The sequence below is a fragment of the Pangasianodon hypophthalmus genome, chromosome 12 (genome assembly GCF_027358585.1).
Source record: "Pangasianodon hypophthalmus isolate fPanHyp1 chromosome 12, fPanHyp1.pri, whole genome shotgun sequence".
Classification (NCBI taxonomy): Eukaryota; Metazoa; Chordata; class Actinopteri; order Siluriformes; family Pangasiidae; genus Pangasianodon; species Pangasianodon hypophthalmus.
Genome location: NC_069721.1, coordinates 1,125,299 through 1,149,362, shown reverse-complemented (window position 1 = coordinate 1,149,362; position 24,064 = coordinate 1,125,299). Strand labels below are relative to the sequence as shown.

Genomic DNA, 24,064 nt, shown 5'->3' with positions numbered 1-24,064 from the left:
TGGGTTCTCCGATGGGTCCCCCGTCAATAGCTTGGATCTTTCTGGGTTGAGGCAGGGGTTCTGTGGGAATGTTCAGCATGTTCAGAGTCTCTTGGGCTATGAAGTTTCCAGCTGCTCCTGAGTCAATCATTGCTGTCAATACAGAGAACAACCCTGAGTGCTGCAGAATAACTGGCACGGTGAATGCATTGCTAGGAGTAGACTGGAATGGATTCCCTGAACGCGAGAGGTTGTTGGGGCTCCTGCTCGTGGTCGAACCAGTGGAAGCACGCAGTGAACACTGCCCAATGAGATATCCTGCCTGGCCACGGTTGAAACAGCAGTGCTCTCGACGACTGAGTGCCGACAGTGCTCACAGCATTCACCTCCATTGAAAGCCCTGAAACCTCAGAAAAATTGAAGGTCCCTATGGAGTACCAAGAGTATCAAGAAGTGTTCAGCAAAGCTAAAGCCAGTGGTCTACTACCTCATTGTAGATATGACTGTGTCACAGAACTCATGCCCAGGACCACGCCCCCCAGGAGTAACAGATGTAGCTATCAGCTACCGAGAGCCAAGCCATGCAGGAGTACATTTCCGAACCGTTAGCTCAGGGATACATTCAACCCTCCACATCCCCAGTGTCAACCAGTTTCTTCTTTGTGGAAAATAAGGGAGGAGGACCATTAACTACTGTGGTCTGAACCAAATCACCATCAATTGTCGCTATCCCCTGCCTCTAATCCCTTCTGCCCTAGAAACAGCTTCAAGAAGCCAAAATTAACATCAAAACCACTTGCCTAATACTGTGTAGGTCCCCTTGTGCTCCCAAAACAGCTCTGACCCATCAAGGCATGGACTCCACAAGACCTCTGAAGGTGTGCTGTGGTATCTGGCACCAAGACATTAGCAGCAGATCCTTTAAGTCCTGTAAATTGCAAGGTGGGGCCTCCATGGATTGGACTCTTTTATCCAGCACATCCCACAGATGCTTGATTGGATTGAGATCTGGGAAATTTGGAAGCCAAGTCAACACTTTGAACTCTTTGTCATGTTCCTCAAGCCATTCCTGAACAATTTTTGCAGTGTGGCAGGGCGCATTATCCTGCTGACAGAGGGCACTGCCATTAGGGAATACCGTTGCCATGTACTTGGTCTGCAACAATGTTTAGGTAGGTGGTACGTGTCATATAAATAAATAAATGAAATGCCATAAATAATGTATAACGTTGTCCTCAACACCAGAACTGAGTCAGTAGGACTGAGAAACAGAAAATAATAGGAATGCACACAAGAAGAAAGAGATTGTGGCAGTATTTGAGGTAATTTTTTTTTCTTTTTAATAAGCATTAATTCTATATTGTTCCATATACCATGAACTGGTGTTTAACCATTAAACATACTTAAACAGTCAATTGATGCCAAAATCAAAAGTTATAATGAAAAAGATATATTAAAAAGGATATTGTCAGCAGGGATGGTGTGCCTAAAGCACAAAAAAGAAACAGTTGTTTTTTAAACATACACTACTGTGTAAAAGTCTTAGGAAGACATGCTGTAAAGCAAAGATGCCTTCAAAAATAATGATTTGAAATGTTTCAACTGATAAAGATCAGTAAAAGCAGTGTAAAGTACATTTTGTGCAGTTTTATAAGAAATTACGTGGTCTGGTTTACTGAGCATGTTGGAGAATCTGAGACTCTGACTGTTGTACTCGCTTCTGTTTTTGCAGTTAAACCCAGTGGCCTTCATTATGTTTTTTGTCTGATAAAGTGGTCTGTTATGTAGTATTACTTTTTAATATTTATTTAATGTATATTACTCTTTAATGGCATACAAACTGTTTTTCTGTAACATTTAATTTAATGTCCAGAACCACTATCTGACAGTTTGATGTAACCACAACATATTACTCTGAAATTTAAATTCTGGCTGTAAATACACTCACAAACACTATGGAATGCCATTCAAGGACAGTATTAAAGACATAAATATGACACAGATGAGCACAGCTGACCACCTCGAATTTGAATGGTTGAAGTGCCAGATACCAATGAGTGATCCACACACTAGCATCCTTCATGAGGTGGAGCCATTGGATCAGGGAGTGACGGGAACACAGGTTGAAAGGGTGCCCCAGCAGGTACTGCCCCAGGATCTGCCTCACCCCCTTTTTTGGTCTTGGGCAGGCCACAATCACTCAATATAACCTATCCTTAATAATTGAGAAGTAGGGCAAGAAGAGTGCAATGTTGGGCTTTTTGACCATCAGTTACTGTCATTTGGTCAAAGGTGTGCCTGAGGGTTTCGTTGCATGTGTGGTCTAGAGGGAAATCCCCAAGGAGAATTCCTTCAAAGGGCAGGGGGACGGAGCCCTCCCCACCATCTGTCCCCAAAATTAGTGGATGGGTGAGGTGAGAACTAACCACCACCCCGGAATCGAATAATGACTGGCACCAGCAGATATTTGGAAACATTCCGGTGCATACACCTCACACTCACCACTCATTAATTTCCAATGCCCCGCATTGAAATAGGCTTTGATGGACGGTGGTCTGGTTACACCCAAAGTCCACAAAGGCCTGATGTGTACTCCCTTCTAGACTTACTGACATGTGGTACATTCCTGCTCGATCGGGGGAGGCTTTCAGCTTGTCAGAGATCTAGATCAGTATTCCCACTTACCTAGGGGAGTGCTGATCTTGGAAAAGCCTGGCTACTGTTTCTTTGGTACCGGGAGGGAGGAAGGGCAGGGAGAAGAGGGGGGAGAAAGAGAGAGAGAGAGAGAGAGAGAGAGAGAGAGAGAGAGAGAGAGAGAGGGAGAAGGGGGGGCTCGTCTGCCCCGGATACATCTTTAAATGGTCCTCCCCCAGCTGGATTGCCATCTAGCGATGCCAGACGGTGGCACTGGACCCACTCCCCCATCCCCTGCGGTAGGCAAACTGCTCTAGAACCACTAGGTCGACCATGTCCTCGGCGCCATGCTCCTCTGCCAGCAGCCATCTTCAGCAGGTGTCTCAGAGCTGCTGGGTGAGTGAGAACGAGCGGCTGAGCTCGCTGAGCATCAGCATGTGGAAGTGCTGACGGTACTGTTCGGGGGTGCAGCTGACCCATTGCAAGATGGCCCACTTTAGGTCTATGCACTCCAGCAGGCTCTCAACTGGACATTGTTGGGCCGCGAGCTGGGCTTCCCCCGAGAGCAGTGGTAGCAGGTGGACCACCCACTGTGACTATGGCCAGCCCCACACTTCCGCCGGTATGCTGGAAGAGCCTCTGGGTTGTCCTGTGGTCCCATTTTCAAGAGCTTAACGTGGGGCATAGCTGTGGTGGCCACTGGGGCTGCTGCTGAAGTACCCGCCAATTGGACCAGGCTCCGTAGCACCTGTCGATCCTCTGCCTGAGCTTGGCGAAGGGTCTGGAAGCACTGCTGCTGCTCCGTACACAGCTCAAGAATGGCCTGGTGTTGCACTTGATGGATGCCAGCGAGGGTCTTGATGATCTCCGCGAGTGGCGAGGACTACATGACAGCGAATCTTCCTCAAATCCTGGGTTTCGGCACTAGACTAACAATTCCCTTTTGGTTCCCTCCAGCCACAATTCCCTCTGTCCACAGTTCACGCTCGACCATGCCCATGCCGCTACAATTTCCCTTTCTGACAAAAGTTGAACCCTGTCTGTTTACCTATATGTTATTCTGCTATTTTGGATGCTGCTTGTGACTGAATCCAAACAGCTCTGCCTCTCGATGACAACTGTACTGTCTATAATAGACTATAAGTCTGTCTATAATTTTGATATAGCAAAATCAGACCTGTGATTTTAAATTACGTATCTACCCCAAGCATGGTGTTAAACTAAATTAGTAGACTTTTTTCTTATTTTCCGCAACTTTCCAAGATGTGAAAAAGGACAGTAGACAAGGAGCCTCTTTCACAGAGGGTGTCAGCCGACTGTCATGTTCCCAAAACCTATATGGCAAGACAAAAGGGCAGTCAGGTCTAACTTAATGGTAAAGAAGGCTTTGCCTTTACCTAGTAGTTGTTGTTAGAAAGGGACACTGGAAGGAAACTGAGACTGAGGCCACGCATCACTCCTCAAACAAGTGGCATTTGCATTTAGAGATTGATCTTGTAGATGATGCTCTCACATTCTAAATGGTCATGATAATGCTATCAGGTAGCCAGGCTGTGGTCAGATTTCACAGGCCAGGCCCAGAGTGCCAGGCCTTCTGGATGAGACTAAAATATTTCCCCATGAGCCTGAGAGAGGAGATATCTGTGTGTAGGGAGGGGCCACAGGTGGCGACAAAGCAGTTGAATTATGTCGGCCAGCCAATGTTTCACCCAGATTCACCACACCAGGAACATGAGTGACTCTCAGTGACAGGAAGCACAAGCTGCTCCACAGAGTCACAATAGCCTGCAGTCGGTCCACTGATAGGTATGCCCTGAATGCCACTGAGTTCAGAGTCAACCCTATGAATGGCACATTCTTGGTAGGGTTAAGTATACTCTTTTTAACAGTTTATTGCAAAGCCCATCACACTCAGGTGCTCTAAGAGCATTTTGGTGTGCCGTAGTGTTTCCTGAAATGATTGAATTGTTAACAGCCAAATGTCTACGTATGTTATCAGATGAACCGCTTTTCCTTGAGTGGAGCAACTGCTGCTTCCATACATTTCACAAACACCCGCGAAAGGCCGAATGTGAGCACCAAATATTCATTGGTCAGGCCCTGAAATGTGAACCTGAGAAATTTTACATAAGGGGATATATACACCGATCAGCCTTGTGAGGTTTTTCTGTTTCTGTTTGAAAGCCACTCACCAGATAGCTATGTTATAAAGACAGAGATATGGAGCCAGTGAAGTAGCTGCTGGAATTTACTGCAAAAGAAAAGTAGATCAGGATTTATCATATAAAGTGTCATTTTCCCCTATCATTAACATGTAATTTTAATCTTTTTCACTGTCATAAACATATTTCATGGCAACAAGAAAAGAAAAGACTGGAAAGACTGTTTGACAGTAGATTGTGCCTTCAATGATTGGGGCAAGCTCAATCCACTTTTTCAACAGGTTAATGTGATAAATTTGTGTGATTGCATGCTTAGCGGGCTGTTGTAGGCAGTAGTTCACTGGGCCCACTTGTTCAAGGACCCTTTATGGGCCTTGCCAACAAGCCAGGAATTTTACAGTTGGCACTCTGGAGCACTTGGTCCCCTGGCTGGAACTCTCTGGGCTGGGCTGGTCAGTTGTAGATTCGTTGCTGTTCCGCCTGGGCTTCCTCCATATGCTGTCTCATGATTGGTGCAACTCAGTCGATACATTCTTGCATTTCCTGGACATATTCCACTAGGGACATATTCCACAGCAATGGCTGCTCCTCCCATGCCTCTTTGTCCACATCCAGCAGTCCTCATGGCCTTCTTCCCAAGAGGAGTTTCAAGGGGGTGAAGCCCTTGGACGTCTGGGATGTTTCTCATATGGCAAAGAGAACGTAGGGTAGAAGGAGGTCCCAGTTCCTTCCTTCCTCGTCTACCACCCTCCCCAACATCCTCTTGAGTGTTTGGTTAAACCTCTCAATCAAGCCGTCAGTCTGGGAGTGGTAGATGGATGTCCTCAGGTGTTTCACCTCCAACAGCCTACATAGATCAGACATTAAACATGAGACAAAAAGCATATCTTGGTCTGTCAGAAGGTCTTTGGGGATCCCCACATGGCTGAAGAGGAGCACAAGCTTTCTGGCAATGTTCCGGGAGGTGGCTTTCCGAAGAGCATAGTCTGGTGGCGTAGGCGATGATTACAAGGATGTACTCATGACCCCAGGCAGATGTTGATCTTTTAGAAAGGGATGCCGATGATGGGGAGTGGGATGAGTGGGGCTGGCACCGGTTTCTTGGGCACGGTGCATTGACAATGGGGGCACTGCAGAAATTCCAGACCTCAGCATCCCTGCCTAGCCAGAGGAACTGTTCCTACAGATTGTCCAGGGTGTTGCAGGCCCCCAGGTGACTGCCTAAGGGGTGAGAGTGGGCCAGGTGCATCAGAAGCTGGGCCTTCGGAGGGGGAACCACAAGGAGATCGCAGGCTTGGCCTCGCCGCTCGGTGCAATAGTACAGGAGTCCCCCTCAAACCAGAAAATCAGAGGCAGGCAGTCGCTGGTCAGGACCTTGGTTGACCCCCTCTATCTGGAGCACTTGGCCCCAACAGTGCTTCAGGCAGTCATCTTTTTGTTCGTGCCTGAAGTTGCCCTCACGTGGCACCTGGTAAAAGACAAATGAGATAGGGTTCACGTGATTGGGTTACTCACCTTCCACTCCTGCTTCGGCGTCATCCTCCTCTTGGGCCAGGTAGGCCGGCCTGACCCAGGCCCACAGGCCCACAATGCAAAATTTTACTGGGAACCAATGCAGTGTGGACAAGATAGGGGTTGTGGCAACTCAAGGCTGCAGCAGGCTGAACACAGACACACAGGAGGCAGGAGTTGTGGAAAACAAGGTTCTCATTTATTCAGTTTTTATTGAGGGGAATGTGAGAGAGAGATTCAGAGTGAGAGTAATGAAGTGAGGCATTGTGGCCGTCAGGGAGCAGTCTCTCAGTGCAACGCTGGTAGGGAGTGTGGTCTTCGGTGCTGTCGTCAGTATCTACAAGAGAGGGAGAGAAATGGGTCAGCACGGACATGAAGACCAAACTGGCTCACCTGCTTATGTCTGCTGCACTTTTTTATACTCTCCTGAAACATTGAGGAGGGCGAGGAGCTGCTGCCATTATCACTGCCTCCCAGCCGGGTGTGATTTTGCCACCCCGCTTTGCAACAAATAGGGGTACTGAATTCAGTACCCAGGTGGCAGTTGTGCGAGGACTGTGTAGTGCTTTTAGTGCAGAGGCTGCAGGCCCATCATCACAGAGGTGATGCAATTACATCTTCTGGTTCTAGTAAGGACTCCGCCTGCTGCATTCTGTACTAACTGGTGCTTGTTTATACTCACAGACAGCAAGGTGCTTGTTTATACTTGTTTAACACACAGACAGCAAGGCATTACAATTGTCCAGCCTTGAGGTAATAAAAAAAAAATAAGCATAAACTAGTTGTTCTGCATCATGTAATGACATTACATTTCTTATCTTTGCAATATTTCTGAGAAGAAATGTTAAAAGAAGGCTATCCTATTAATATTATCTACATGAGTTTCAAATGAAAGACTGGCGTCAATAATTATATATTACTATATATAATTATATATATATAATTTTGCCCATTAGGTAACATTTTTAAGAATAATGAGTTTTGTACCAGAAATATGGGCTGCACCCAGAGAGGATATTCTTGTGGACCTTGAATTCCACCTTGTCCACTCTGAGGACCACGTCACACAGCAACCCCTCCAACTGCATCTCATTCAGTACACTGCACAGCATCATGTCTTCACTCATCTCTCTCTCCACACTTGTACGTCATCTGTCTAATTCATTATTTTCCTTGTAAAAGGCTGTGATGAGCGTTGTGAGTTTGCACAGGGCTGTTTTTTTTAAAGACCAGCACTTCTAGAATTACCGCATCACAGTACCATATTTAGAACCAGCTCGTGTCATAGTGAATGATGAGATCTCAGAATCAATGGTAGGTTTTTTTTCTTGAGGGACCAAAATATGCAGAAATGGCAGCTGTAAGTGTGTGATTTATTATGTTTAACATTGTGTTATGTGTATAACATTGCTATAGTTATTTATCAGAGAGAAGCCTGTGAAATAAAGCTGTGGCCTCAAACTACACAACCTCGTTCCCTCACGCTAGTAAATCATGGCTTTGAATTAATTATCTTGTTTCCACAATTTAATTATCTTGACTTAAGTCATGACCATGCGTTAGGAACCAGTTCCTGTGCCTTAATAATTTTTATTATTGTTTATTTAGAATCAGGGTTTAGAAACGTTACAGGGAATGAAAACGGAAACTGAAAATGAAAACCAGAAAATGAATTTTGATGTGAATAAAATCACTCAAAATTGATTGAATAAAAATTTGATTTATTAAAAAAGTGCTTAACTGGTTAATAACATTATTTTTCCTTTCCAGTGGGATTTCAAGAAAGTATAGCCTAAACCTAAACATTTTCCCAAAAGGCATAACTTCCTGTCTGGAATTAATTACTTCCTGCATGCCTGGCTACAGCAAGATATAAAGTTAGATATCCGTTATAGCTGGGTTTTTTTTAAGACAGCAGAAAAATTTGTGTAGAAAGTGTTTTTGTTGTGAGCAATAAATCACACTGCAAAGCAGAACAATGCTCTGATGTGAAAAATCAATATACACGTTTCTATTAAAATGCAATGTTTGGTTTGCCATCTGTCTTAACTCTTGAAATGCAAAAGAACAACAACAAAAAATTAAATACAGATAGCTGTCCTGCTGATATTAATGCAGCATTATACACTTGTAGTTTTTCTTTTTTTTTTTTTTTTTTAAGAAATACTTTTATGACACACACACGTCTAGTTTTAAAGGTATACAAAATCTTTAAATTTTGTAAATTTTCCTGTGTTCCTGTACAGAATATTATACACAATTAAAGATATACATTTTTTTTTACATATAGTACCTTTCAAGCATCACTTTTTAAGTGCAATACGTACATAATATGTAATCTGATTTAAATATAAACTCTGAGCTCTCAAAGATGCAATAAATAAATAGTGTTGTTATCCCTGGATATTTATATACGGCTTTCTAATATCAGACTATTGCGCTTCAAATTCAGGTGAATTTTGCAGGTGACAATAAAATAAATGTCTTTAATGCCAGATAGATTTTAAATTCTAATCTATATCCTATAATATCTCTCATCAATGAATTAATAAATCCAGTCATAATATCTTGGTAATTAGATAATTTAAACTACAAGAGGAGCAGACATGAAACAAGAAATTCACATTTAAATATCACACAAAGGATTGTATAAAAAAAAAAGACATGAATATAACACGTTACAAGTATCTTTAAAACAATCCTTGAGGTGATCAAACCAGTGTATCCAGTCTATTCAGGTCAAGGCTGATGTCCTCTCTTCTTGGCATGATGTAGATACACACCTGAGTGCTCCAGAACACCAAACTGCCAAAAGTTCTACTTTTACAGATGTAGTCACACTTCTTTATGATTAACTCATTTTGTTAGTCACATCTGGCACAATCTTGTTTTTTTTCTTTTCTCTCACCTGCAGTTATTTGGTTTATAGAAGTTAGTGAGGACCACACAATTGTTATTTAGGCGCTGATAAATAAAAAACATAGAATTGAAGGAGGGTTTACTTTCTTTTTCCCATGACTGTATATCACAGCCAGAAGTCAGATCGTTTTATGCTCAGTGTTGCATAGACTAATCAACTAAAACAGTCACTAGTGGGCGCTGTGGCAAAAAGTCAGGTGACGGAAAAATCCCAGCAAGTCGGAAAGGTAAAGAAAGCAGATAAATGTACTTTGGCAATCTTCTGGGTTGGTGTTTGAGGAATTTTTGCTAAAAAAAAAAAAAAAAAAAAAAGAAAAAAAAAGGTTTATTCTTGAGTAAAAATATATGATAAGCTCACTGTAATAAGAAAAATATATTACATTGTCTTTATCATTAGTGTATGGAGGTACTGTATACAGCTGAACATATAATGAGTCTAAGGAAATTAATTGTGGGTCAGGTTTTACTTTTTTGTTATTTCTAGACAATAAACATGTATATGTTTAAACTCTATGTAGTTATATAAATAATTACTGTAGAATGAAAGAACGTGGGATACATCTTACCTGCTAAGACCCTGAGGGCTGAGATGCAGGAGCTAAATTCTCAAGTTCATGTTCACGATTTTCTGGTGAGTTCTGTGTTTAAGGCGAGGTATTATTTTTAGGAACTGTTCGGCTCATTTGTGTCATATGATGTACAATGTAAAAAAATGCACAAAAGTTTTTGATGAAAGCCTCTATTTATTCCAAGTTTAATATTACACAGTGATATACTCACCGTCAGTGTCTGTTTACACCCACACAATCCTCGCAGCCTCTTTATGTCTTCTCTAAATCTGTAATAACGAGAGCAACAATGATCATGCCTTCTGTATGAACAAAATTGATAAGGAAAATAAATCTTTCTATAAATTCACATTCCTCAACAATACACACATACCTTTCTCTGTTCTTCTGCCCTGTGTGATAGGAAAAAAATATCTTTTAGAACAGAAACTGGTCATGTTTAGGGCATACACAAGTACTAAACAGATCTGGCTATAAAGTGAGTGTAGTGTTAGAGCTAAGGGGTATACTGTATTCAGAGACTTAAATCCAAAAGTTATATATTTATGTGGTAAATGTTATTATTTTTATTCTCATACCTGCAGGAATCTTGTATATTACTGCATGAATAGTCCTAGTCTATAGCAACTTATAGTCTAATAATAAATCGTTCTTATACAACTGTGTTGTTTATCAAAGAAAAAACTATAAATATAGATATGGTAAATGTTTTTGTTAATAGACATTTATTTTATTTTTTTCTTATCAGTTAAAGAAAGTGTGATGTGTTGTTAATTAATAAATTAAACATTGTAATCAGTGGCACATTTCTCTGATCCAAGCAGAATAACATAACTGTGCCTGTACTGGTGTATGAAAATAACACACTCTGCTTTGTGTCTGGCTGCATCTCACCACTCGGGAATGGATTATTTTTGTATAACCACACGGTCTGAAGTGTGTTATTCTTTACATAATACATTTGTTTTCCATTTTGGGTACACAGACAAAATAAGAAACACTGTTTGTTGTTGACTTGTTAAATAGGAACACTTAAAGAAGAGATATTCAAACTGTGGGGCCCCAGGAATTGCAGGTGGGGCATGGGGGAGATGGAATATACCAAAAAATAAATATTTCAATGACTATTTCAGACATGCTTACCAGTAAACATTTCACGATTTCTATGAGCGCCACACTTTGACAACAGAACGCAAGTACACTCTAAGAGCAGTTTACTTTTTCCCCTAACACAGACATAATTAAATGACTATTTCAGACATTTACATTTGCATTTTTTGCACTTGGCAAATGCCCTTATCCAGAGTGACTTACAGAGGTGCTTTGAGGTCTCCATCAATAAATACATCCTGATACTGGTTCACTAGGTCATGAACTAGGAGTACTGTCAGTCTAAAAACTCTTTTGGGGAGGTAATATAGTAAGAAAAGCATGCAGATGACACATTTAAAGTGCTAATTTATGTACTTTTGGAAGAAGTAGGTCTTTAGACGTTGTTTGAAGACTGCCAGTGACTCAGCTGTTTGGACATCTAGGGGAAGTTCATTCCACCACCAAGGTGCCAGAAAAGAGAAGAGTCTTGATGCAGGTCTTCCTTGTACCCTAAGAGATGGTGGGAGCAGTTGAGCAGTGCTAGAGGATCGGAGGGACAGTGGTGCAGTGCGGGGTGTGATAACTGCTTTGAGGGTGCTGGTCCATTTTTGGCTTTGTAGGCATGCATCAGTGTTTTAATGCAGCTAAAGGAAACCAGTGGAGGGGGCATAAAAATGGGGTGGTGTGGGAGAACTTAGGAAGGTTAAAAACCAGTCTTGCAACTGTATTCTGGATCAGTTGTAGAGGACAAATGGCACTCAGAGGCAGACCTGCCAGGAGCAAGTTGCAGTAGTTCAGTCTCGAAATGAACAAGATCCTTCTGGATAAATCCTTCTGATGTTGCAAAGGAGAAATCGACATGAGCGTGTCAGATTAGCAATGGGAGAGAAGAAGGACAGTTGATTGTCCATGGTTACCTCAAGGTTGCGTGCAGTAACCGAAGGTGATGGGATGAACAGCAGTTCAGTTTTGCTGGGATTAAGTTTCACTTGATGAGCTGCCATCATGATGAGATGTCTGCCAGACATGCTGAGATCTGAGCAGAAACATGAGTGTCTGAGGGAGAGAAGGAGAGGATGAGTTGAGTGTCATCCGCATAGCAGTGGTATGAAAACCCATGTGAGGAAACCCGCTCTTTTGGCAGACCATCTATCACATAAGCACTACATAGTATCACATAAGCACTATGACCCTCGCACCTATTGCCCCTGGAGTTAGCTCAGCGGCTAGCACTACAGATTGGCAGACCCTCACATTTTAGGCAGAGCCGTTTAGTGGTCCGTCTCTGCTCTTGGTTCCACTCCACACCATATAGTGTCCTCTCAGAAAAGCAGGCCCTGCACGATGCTATTATACATCCTAGCGCCAAGATCTGTAACAGTATGTCCGCACCTGCAAAGGAGCCAGCGGATTTAGAGTGGCTAGAAGAAATCATGGCTAGTCAGGCCACCACTCTGGGGAAGCATGAGCAGGCACCGGCAGCGCTGTTGCACAGGTTCATTCCCTGTTGCAGCCCCAACCCGCCCCCCCATGAAGGCATATCAGGAATAGGCCCATGGGTCTACTTCCCCTGCCCCGCTGAGATGTGGTTGCCTGCTCCTCAACCCTATGCTGGAGAAGCAGGGAAGTGTAATTCTTTTATAATACAGTGCTCACTGGTGTTTGAAATGCAGCCCTCCCAATTCCCTTCTGAAAGGGCGAAGACTACCTTTATGATTTCTTTTTTAACTATAAGAGCACTAGCATGGGCCACAGCAGTGTGGCAGAATAAATTAGCTGACTTTCCCATCCATCAAGGTAGCTGCTAGGTGGCCGCTTATGCGATGGAGTTCAGGACTCTCTTGGCGAGCTCAGGCTGGAATACCCAAGCTGTCCTAGCTGCATATGTGCAGGGCCTCTCTGAGGACTTAAAGGATGAACTGGCTACTCGTGACCCCCTTGAGGAGCTAGAAGCATTGTATGATTTGTCGATCAGAATCAACAACCGCTTATGTGATAGACACAGGGAGCGCCATTCAGCCACTGCGAACATGCTGGCAAACAAATACAGATGGGATCACATGGGCCTTTCCAGCGGGCACGAATCTGATGATTTCTCAGTAGAGCTCATGCAGTTGGGTGCCGTTGGCCTGCCTTCTAATGAGAGGGAAGCTCGTTGAAGTGAGAATAAGTGTTTGTATTGTGGGAAGATGGGTCATTGGCGTTCTCATTGTCCCCGCCTGATGCCAAAAGGCCGGGGCCATCCCAGGAAGCGGGACCTGTGATGGCCCCAGACGGTGCACTTCACCTGTCTGGCCTTTTCATTCCTGTCATTATTGTTTGGGGAGATGACCAAAATACCACTCTGCAGGCCTTCATTGACCCAGGGGTGGCCAGCAATTTTATGAATGAGACTTTATTTGAGAGTCTAGGGTTGCCAGTAGACTCACTCCCCCATCCCATACCAGTCTCCGCTCTTGATGGATGACCATTAGGATCAGGAGCCATAACCACCCAAACGTCACCCATCATACTTCAGTATGGCGACCACACAGAACACTTGACCTTCTATATGACCAGGGTTCCTGAGCTGCGCGTAGTGCTCAGGTTCCCTTGGCTTCAAGTACATAATCCTTGCATTGACTGGTCTACCAGCTTCATTTCTGTTTGGAGTTCTAGATGTTCCCAGAGCTGCCTCAAAGAAACACTCACCCTACCTCCAACTACATTGGAACCTGTCGATTTATCCGGCATGCCCCAAGATTATTGGGACCACCAAGAGATCTTTTCTAAACAAAAGGCCCAGATGCTGCCACTGTATAGGTCCTTTGATTGTGCGATCGACCTGCTCCCAGAAGCCACCCCGCCTAGGGGCAAGTTATTCTCCCTGTCACCCCCAGAACACCAGGCTATGGAAACCTATATAAAAGAGGCTTTGTCTTTGGGATTCATCCGCCCATCCACCTCGCCTGTGGGGACGGGGTTCTTTTTTGTCAAGAAGAAAGAAGAGGATCTGCGGCCTTGCATTGACTACCACAGCCTTAATGCAATGACTCAGAAGGATAGGTACCCACTGCCCTTGATGAATTCTGCATTTGATTGCCTGCAGTGGGTGAACTGGATCTATGTAGCTCCTACAATCTGATCCGCATCAGGGCAGGGGACGAGTGGAGGACTGCGTTCATCATGCCGTGTGGGCACTATGAGTATTTGGTGATGCCTTTTGGCCTGATGAAATTTTTTTCCGACACTTCATTCGTAATTTTAGCACCCTGGTGGCCCTCGTTAGTGCACTGACCAAGAAGACCCCAGCCGGGTTTAAGTGGACAAGGGAGGCACAGCAAGCCTTTGAAACCCTGAAGGAGAGATTGACAACAGCCCCTGTGCTGTGTATGCCTGATCCTTTGGCTCCTTTGGCTCATCCTCTCCCAGCGTTCAGGGCCAGACCAGAAAATACACCCGTGCGCATACTTCTCCCACCATCTGTCCCTGCCAGAGAGGAATTATGAAGTTGTGAAACATGAACTTCTGGCTGTGAAATTGGCATTGCAGGAGTGTAGGCACTGGCTGGAGGGCACCAAGCACCAGTTCCTTATTTGGACAAAACACAAGAATCTGGCCTGCATTCAGGAGGCCAAGTGCCTGAACCCCTGGCAGGTCAGGTGGTCTTTGTCCTTTACATGCTTTAACTTTGTCTTGTCTTATAAGACAGACTCCAAAAATCTTAAGCCAGATGATCTCTCTAGGCAATGGGATGTACCCTCACGGGAACCCACCTACGAGTCTATAATTTCCCCTCCCCGAATAGTGGCTCCCTTGTGCTGGGGCCTGAAGGAAGACTTCCGCACAGCTCTCCATCAGGAGCCTGACCCGGGTGGTGGCCCTCCAGAAAACTCTAACTGGGGAGTTTAACAGTCACACAGTTTAACAGTCAATTCTGGAAAGCCTTCTGCCATCTTTTGGGGGCTACGGTTAGATTATTCTCGGGTTTCCATCCTGAATCCAACAGCCAAACTGAAAGAGTCAACCAGGATTTGGAGCGCTCCCTCAGGTGCCTGGCTTCCTCCAATCCTTTATCGCGGGCGGAACACCTGATGTGGGTGGAGCACCCTCTGGCACTCCTCACTAGGTATGTCACTTTTTGAGAGCCAAATTATCTCTGCTACCTGCTGCCCAGAGAAGTACCCGCAATGCCAGTCGGAGAAGGTGCCAATCCAAACTTCTGTCCAGGTCAGCAGGTATGGCTGGCGACCAGGGACCTTCCGTTGTGGCTAGAGTCCAAGAAATTGGCCCTGCGGTATGTTGGGCCATTTAAGATGAGCACTATGAGAATCAACCCCACCTTCCATGCGACTAAAGCCATTCCTGTGCAGCCATCTGGTGACTTCCACCCACCTGTCCCCGCCTCCTCCTTGTATTATTGATGGTGCCCCAGCCTTTACTGTGAGGCGTATCCTGGACTCATGGATCCCACTATCGTGGTGGAACCCAGTACTTGGTGGACTGGGAGGGTTACGGTCCAGAGGAATGCTCTTGGGTCCCAGCTCGGCACATCCTGAACCAAGAGCTCATCAGAGACTTCCGCAGGAACCAGGCAGCTGGCATGGGAACATCGAGAGCCATTCCTCGAGGAGGGGTAATGTAATGCTGTGGGTGCCTTCTCAGGCAAATCCGCAACCACACTGCAGTGCTTTTGTGTTGGGCTGTAGGCTCTGAGTTTTCCAAGCCTGTACTCTTCACAGTATCACACAAGCACTATGACAGTCAGCCCTACTAGGGGAGTTAGCTCAGTGGTTAGCACTATGGATCAGTGGACACAGCCTAATTGGTTTGTGCCCTGCTCGAGGCTTTCACATTTTAGGTGGAGCCATTTTGTGGTCTGTCTCTGCACTTGGTTCCACTCCACCCCATATATTGTCCTCTTAGACAAGCAGGCCCTGCACAACGCTATTATACATCCTAGCGCCAAGACCCGTAACAAGTGGAGGGTCTGCGGGGAGCAGATGTGGATCCCCTCCATGTCACTTGATATGACTGACCTTCCAGGTAGGAAGCAAACCTTTGCCATGCTGCACCACAAATTCCAATACTCATGAGGATGGACAAGAGAGTCTTGTGGTTCACTGTGTCAAATGCTGCTAAAAGGTCGAGGAGGATTAGAACTTATGACATTTTGGTTGATCTAGCAGCATGTAGCTTCTCAGTGATGGACAAAATGGGCAGTCTCTGTGGAATGTGTTTAGAAAAATGTGCCAGTGAAGGAGAAAGGGAATCCTGAGTATGTAGTGTAGGAGTTGGTTTAGAAGTGAAGGTCTGGCAGATTTTATCAATCTTTCCATCATAAAAGGTGGCAAAGTCAGGAGGAAGAGCCACTGGGTTGAATAGTGAAGAAAAGATCTTGTGAAGTTTGCAAGGATCTTGTGCAGAAGTTTCCAGCTTTGAGAATTTGGACAGGAGAGGGCGGTAAGATCTGTGTTGAGTTATGATTTCTTCCACTTTCTCTCTGCTGTTCTTAATTCTCTCCAATTGCTGCATAACATATCCAATAGCCAAGGAACAGGGCAAGAAATCTTAGGCATAGGAGGTCCATGGATGAGGAAAGTGAGGAGAGGAAAGTGTCTGTGATTAACTCCAATGGTAGGGAGGAAAAGGAGTCAGGGTCTGGAAGTGATGATAGGGTGCAGAAAGCTATGGAGGAAGAGGAGATAGAGTGGAGGTTTCAATGAGTGGGAGAGAAGTACTGATAGTTGGTTTTAGGCAGGATAGGGAGGGTGATGGTGAAGGATACCAAGTGATGATCGGAGATGTGGAGTGGGGTAGCATTGATGTCTGTAGCTGGAGAGGGGCGGCTGAAGACCAGGTCCAGGGCGTTTCCTCCCGTGTGTGTGGGAGGGCAGCTGTTGAATATCAAGGAGAAGGAATGCAGAGGAGGGAGAATGCAAGAGGACTGGAGCTAGTCAGAGGGGAGGTTGACATCTCCGAGGACAGTAAGAGGGGTGCTGTCGGTAGGCAAAGTCTGAGGAGCATGTCCATTTCTTCAAGAAAGTCTCCTAGGGGACCAGGAGGGCGGTAGATGACAATGAATAGAAGGTTGATCATTGAGGTAACTGTAACTGCATGGAATTCAAAGGATGAGATTTTGAGATGAGACAGAGAGAGGTGTGAAGCACCATCTCAGAGACAACCACAGACCTGTACCACCACCCCTGCCAGCTTCTCGTGGAGTGTGAGAGAAAGCATAAGCAGAGGATAAGGCAGCTGGTGTAGCTGAGTTCTGTGGAGAGATACAGGTCTCAGTTAGTGCCAGAAAGTCAAGAGAGTGATGGGAAGCTAAAGCTGAGATCAGGTTTCTTTACAGCAGACTGGCAATTCCAGAGCCCACCTACCACCGCTGTTTGAGACTGAGACAACAGAGGAGAGTAGATGAGGTTACTGGTAGTTTGGCCTAGGGGAGACTGAAACTACATTTGATTAGCCACCTGAGAGAACTAATTAGCATAGACCAACAGGCACTTTCAAGCAACACTACAGAATCAACAATACTATGCAATACAACAATTCTAGTGGCAAGAATCTAGATCCAACTAGGTCAAGTAGATAGTACACAAAAGTCAGAATCCTACCTTACCAGTAGAGAATAAATTCAAGATAGAACAACTTAAAGCACACTGAATATTGATTATTTACCAGTACACATTTTACGATTTTCATAATCTCCATACTTTGAACAGTTTACTTTTTCCACAAACAGTGACAGCAGAGCCAATCGGAGTATGAATCCAGACCGGCTGACAGTTTGCGCTCTCTGCCTGAAAGATGCATAGAAGTGGTGCACATGATTTCTGCCATGGTAAATTTAATGTGAAATAAAATCTATCAGTTTACGTGTTACTCTAACTCTTAGCCCAGACAAGTCCCTTCAAACCGCCAGTGCGCACCATCACCAGAATTCTAAATATTTCTTTTGAATAAACTCATAGCAAATAGATCCTTACTCTGTGCCTGAGACCTCAATGTTACTTAACTACAGGGTGTCCCAAAAGTCTCCATACATAGGGGAAATGAACACATTTTTGCAAAATGTTTTCCAAAATCTTTCATACTTAGTTTATATTATACATTTTTTTCAGATAGCTTTTAAGAATGACTTTGACAAAAGAAGAACATATTGAAATCATTCTCATGGCTGGATCGGGAAGCTGTCACAAGGTTACGATGGACTTTAACAGGAAACATGGCAAGTCATCACACACCACACTGTTGCCAAAATTATTAACAAATTCAAAAAGACTGGAAGTGTTGTCGACCAACCGAGAAGTGGACATCCACAAACATTCACTGAAGAAGCCACAACCGATGTGGTGCTAGCGTACATAGTCCCCTATGTACGGAGACTTTTGGGACACGTTATTAAATCAGTGAATAGTTAACATGAGTTAACTATATTTATGAGGGATACCACCAAAAATTGAGTCCAAAAAATAGTCAGACTGCACTTCTGTTTTTTTCCGTTCCTCTCAAAAGACAAAAATTTGAAAAAAAAATTGACTAGCAAAAAAAGCTTTAAATTTCACATTTTATTTTATAGTAAGTAGTATTGGAAAGTGATTTGAGTTTGCTTTACTCTCCTCCAATGGTCAGAAAACATGTTCATAAGGGATGTTGGATAGTAAAGCAATTTGTAAAAGGATTACTTTGAAAATGAACTATTGTACATTTGTTTTTTGTTACTGCATACTGTGTTTACCAGCTATTTTTGCTGTATTTTAAGGCTTATTTTCATAGTGATTTATTCTATTTTCCAGTTAATAATAGCCAGTAAAATTTCTGCCACATGACTGTGATGAGGAAAAAAGCTTTTTTTTAAGGAATATCAGGAGATTTTTTTCATGTGGTTTAAATCGTCTCTGCATTGCAGATATGTTGAGGCAATATCTTCAGTGATTTTGTTAAGGACAATCCACTTCCTGACATGTCCTATAGTTTATTTTGAGTTATGTGTAGATTATATTGATGGTTGCTTGTTATCTTTCCTGTGGCTGTCTACAAGTGATGACGTAGGAGGTCTGGGGGATTATGCGTGGAACACTGGGAGAAGAATAGCGATTGTATGGGTGAATAAAAAAGGAGACCTCAGTTCTACAAAAAGTGTCAGTTAATTTGTCCATACGCATCTACATGGTGTCAGAAGTGAGCCTATAGTGACGATGGCACAAGGACTTCATAAGATTGACCCCCTTGTCTTTGACAAGAATATTGCGGACAACTGGATGAAGTTTAAGCACGCGTGGCGCATATACAGCAACACTGGTCTTTCAGTAGCAACAAAAAAAGTGCAAGCGTACACGTTTCTGAACCTCGCTGGTCCCGATGCCCAAGATAAATTTGACACTTTCACTTTCGAGGAGGGGGAAGATCCGGAGGATTGAGAGGTACTGGTAAAGAAGTTTGAGGAAATTTGCCTGCCTGTAAAGAATGTAATTATGGACAGACATGCATTTAATACAACGAACCAGAAGCCGCATGAAACAATCCAGTTGTACGTTGCCACGTTAAAAACACTAGCCAGAAAATGCGAATTTGGCACGCTGCATGACGAACTGATAAGAGACTGATTAGTATGTGGCATTCACAATGACAATATCCGCACACAGCTGCTGAAAGAAAAAAATCTAAACTCAGCTATCGAAATATGCATGCTACATGAGCAGTCTGAAAAAGGAAACAAAGAAATAAAAAAAGAAGCTGGTACCAAAGAGCTAAAGAAGGAAAGCGAAGTTTGTGCCGTGCAATATTCTACATGTTCAAACTGTGGTGGCCAGCATTCATCTGACCGCAGCAGCTGTCCAGCCTTCAACAAGCGCTGCAACGCATGTGGAAAATGGAACCACTTCTCTAAATGGTGCAGATCAAGCAAAACACGCACCTACAACAGACCAGGACAAGGTCCATCTCAGTCAAGCAGAGCACCCCACACCATACGCAGGGGAGGACAGACACATAGAATAAGTGAACTTGATGCATAGATTGCATATGAACCAGCGGACCTATTTTACTGTGAAAGTGTAGAGGTGCCAGCTGATAGAGGAGAGATATTTACCGTCCTGTCCCCTTCCAACACAGGGAAGCAACTTAAGGTGAAGATTGACACTGGAGCTCAGTGCAATGTACTGTCCAGAGGCGTTCTCCAGCACATCGACCCAGGCGCTCATGTCGACCACAGCCATGTAGTCAACTTTGTGGCTTATGGCGGTCAGATCATAAGAACTTTAGGTGTTACTAATGTAAACTTCACATGCGGGACACTACAGTTCCATGTTGTTGACAGTGATGTAAAACCTCTATTGGGCCTCAGAGACAGCATCAGACTAGGCTTCGTACAGCTTGGCCCGAATGTGCATGCTCTCCAGCAGGGGGCCCCTGAGCTCACAGAGTATAAAGATCTTTTTGACTGCAGCACTATAGGCAAACTGCCTGTAGTGTATCACATGTGCCTGGACCCCTCTGTGCACCCTACAATATGTGCTCCCAGACGAGTGCCATTGGCAATGAAAGACAAAATAATCAAAGAATGACTAAACTGGGAGTCATCAAGCCAGTTCAGGAGCCCACTGAGTGGGTGTCTTCTACGGTGGCTGCATGTAAAAAAGATGGTGCCATTAGACTGTGTATTGACCCTGTCCACCTCAACAAAGCCCTCCTCAGACCACATCATCCCATGAAAACAGTAGAACAGGTGATCGCTGACATGCCAGGAGCCAAGGTGTTCAGCATCCTTGATGAGAAGTGTGGATTCTGGCAAGTGCCACTCAGTGAGGAGTTATCGAAGCTGACCACCTTCATGACCCCAGAGGGCTGATATGCCTTCCTCCGAATGCCCTATGGAACTTCCACGGGAAGCAAAGTCTTCCAAAGGTGTATGGAGCGGGTCTTTGAAGGACAGCCATGTGCAATCATTGTTGACGACATCCTCTTTTGGGGCAGCACAAGAGAAGAACATGATCTGCGCCTCCGGCAGGTCATGGACAGAATACGCGCCGTAAATCTTAAGCTGAACCCTGACAAGTGCCGTTTCCAGGTGTCTGAGGTGTCATATGTGGGTCACCTTCTAACTGACCAGGGCATAAAGCCTGACCCTACGAAGACAGATGCAGTCCGTTCTATGCCAACCCCAGCGGACAAGCATGGTGTTCAAAGGTTCTTGGGCATGACAAGCTATTTATCAAAATTCATCCCAGGCTATAGAGAAATCACAGCACCCCTGTGTCAACTCCTGCTTCAGGATGCGGAATGGAGCTGGCAGGAGCACCATGTGGCAGAGTTCACCAGACTTAAAGAACTCCTCACAAGTCCTCCTGTACTCCAGTACTTTGACATGCACCAGCCAGTTGTGTTATCTGCAGATGCCTCTCAGCATGGCCTGGGTACTGTCTGTCTCCAGAACAACAAACCAGTGGCGTTTGCCTCAAGAACTCTTACAGAGACTGAGTCACGCTATGCTCAGGTAGAAAAAGAGCTGCTGGCCCTTGTCGATGCTTGTCAGAAATTCCACGACTACATATATGGCTGTCCGATGACCGTCAAAACGGATCATCAGCCCCTCATCACTATTCTAAAAAACCACTACACTCAGCCTCTGCACGCCTTCAGAGGATGATGCTTAAGCTGCAGCGCTATAACCTGAATGTCATCTACAAGAGAGGCAAAGAGCTATACCTAGCAGACACGCTCTCACGTGCACACCTGCCCTCCACAGACCAGGCCGAAACTACTGAGAACTATGATGTCATGACAGTGGAAGCCCTCTCCTCAAGGAGAATTGAGGAACTGAGACAGGAGACACAGGCAGACTATCTATGCAGGCGCTTATCTGAGGTCGTTGCCATGGGCTGGCCTGACTCATCAAAGAAGCTGCCACATGACCTCAGGCAATTCTATGCCATAAGGGATGAACTCACAGGACATTGAACTTGAAATCTACAGGTGCGCTCCTTGAAATGCCCTCAGACCACACCAAACAAAGGAGACCCTTCAATTGCATGATATACCAGACTTGCGATGGGTCCTTACAGCAGCGGACGTTATTGAGTGAGGGGGGAAAGAACACCTGGTGCTCGTCGACTCGTACTCCGGCTGGTTTGAAATAGACCAGCTCCCAAACATGACCAGTGCGACCGTTATAACCAGGCTAAAGCACCACTTTGCCACTCATGGAGCTCCTCAGCAGCTAATGACTGACAACGCAGCACATTTCACAAGCAGGGAGTTCCAAGAATTTGCCCACATATGGGATTTCTGTCATGTCACCAGCAGCCCCCACTACCCTCAATCAAATGGGCTAGCTGAGAGGGCTGTACGCTCAGCCAAACACCAGCTAGAAAAATGCGCACGTGATGGAACGGATGTATATGCAGCGCTGCTCAATCTATGCAACATACCAAGGGATGGGCTGCCCTCACCTGCCCAGGTCCTGCTTTCTCAGCACACCAAAACCCTTATTCCCATGACCAAAGCCATGTATGTAGCAAAGGTAGAAATGCAGGTCCAGGCAGCTCTAACATGGACCAGACAAAGAAGAAAGACACATTATGACAGGTCAGCCAGACCCTTGGCCTCATTGCAAGCAGGGCAGACAGTGAGAATACAGACGAACAGGGGATATGACAGATTGGGAACGGTAATAGGAAGAGCACCACAGCCAAACAGCTACCAGGTCCAGGCCGGAGATGCCACATATGTGAGAAACAGGCGCCATCTCCTACATACACATGAACAATACACCCCGCCTACAACAACAGAGGTCCCACTTAACACCAACATTGAACCTCTGCCAGAACCCCAGCCTAATGTCAACCAGCCGCAGACAGAACAGGTGCAGGAACCACCTGTGGTTGTCACCCGGTCAGGGAGAATATCAAAGCCCAACTCCCTATACAAAGACTACACTACATAAGCTCAGACTGTTCATACCACTCCTATTTCAGCAGTCCTGTTCCTTGTGGCTGTATTCTTTATTCTGTATCCTTGTGGCTGTATTTTTTGGTATGCGTGTCAGGTTGTACACTGTTTGCTAGTTTCACTGTTCATGTGCACTTTTATAGCAGGTAAAGCTAGGGCTAACTATATAGCTGTTAAAATCTTTTTTTTTTGTTGTTGTTTATTTAGTTTCAATTTTTTATTCATGTTAAACCTGTCCAGGTATCCTATCATTTAGAAGGGGGATGTAGATTATATTGATGGTTGCTTGTTATCTTTCCTGAGTGATGACGTAGGAGGTCTGGGGGATTATGGGCGGAACACTGGGAGAGGAAGAGTGATTGTATGGGTGAATAAAAAAGGAGACCTCAGTTCTACAAAAAGTGTCAGTTAATTTGTCCATACGCATCTACATTGTGCTTCCAAAGCTGTACCTAAAGCTAACTAAGAAGGCATGTTGGCCGGCCATGACCTAATAATTTCAAGCCCATCAGCAGCAACAACAGTTAAAAAAAACAAAAACAAATATATATATATATATATATATATATATATATATATATATATATATATATATATATATATATATATATATATATAATTATTTTTTTTTAATTCATTACGATTTAATTTTTTGATTTACAAAGAAGGGACAAAACAAATCGCTTTTAAATTTTGTTTCTGCCATTTCTGATAATAAAAACAAATAAAAACAAACAAAAAAAACAACTCATGTTTTTTTATTAGTATTTCTACTACTGATATGACAATAGAATGGCAAAAAGTAGACAGACCAGCTGTACATCAGATCATATACTGTGTCGTGTTTGTAGCTTATACTTACAGAAAGCAGACAGTTGTAAAGCAAGGCAGCACACAGCAAAGACACATTCAGTTGGAAGGAGAATAACTCGCAGATCCACTGTACGCTGGCCATTTCCTGTTTATAATTATGATTGGAAAAGAAAAGAAATTGTAAGAATATAAATTGACTGATTACAATAAATTGTTGTGATTAATATCATTTTTATCTGTCAGTAATGAATTATGTAGTATTATTATTAAAATCATGGATTATAGAGCTCACTCACTTGATTTTAGGATCAGCTCTACTAATAACGCAACAGCATTCACAAAAACAACCACCGCTGTACCAAACACGAACACAACCAAATGGGATAAAGCTGTAATACAAAGACATGACAATTAGAGAAAACATTCACTTTTCCCTTTCAACTGCAT

At 44.1% G+C, this 24,064-nt stretch overlaps 1 protein-coding gene across 1 annotated transcript in view; it reads right to left on the bottom strand.

Moving 5' to 3' along the window:
- Positions 1 to 7,911: 7,911 nt before the first annotated feature.
- Positions 7,912 to 24,064, bottom strand: part of LOC117598515 (uncharacterized) — a 104,793-nt gene continuing 88,640 nt past the window's right edge. Inside the window, exons 18-20 of the mRNA XM_053238568.1 lie at positions 9,987 to 10,044; positions 9,773 to 9,844; positions 7,912 to 9,494 (exon numbers count right to left, since the gene is read on the bottom strand). Coding sequence (XP_053094543.1) covers positions 9,776 to 9,844; positions 9,987 to 10,044 — 127 coding nt within the window. The 3' untranslated portion in view covers positions 7,912 to 9,494; positions 9,773 to 9,775. The remainder of the gene's footprint in view (positions 9,495 to 9,772; positions 9,845 to 9,986; positions 10,045 to 24,064) is intronic.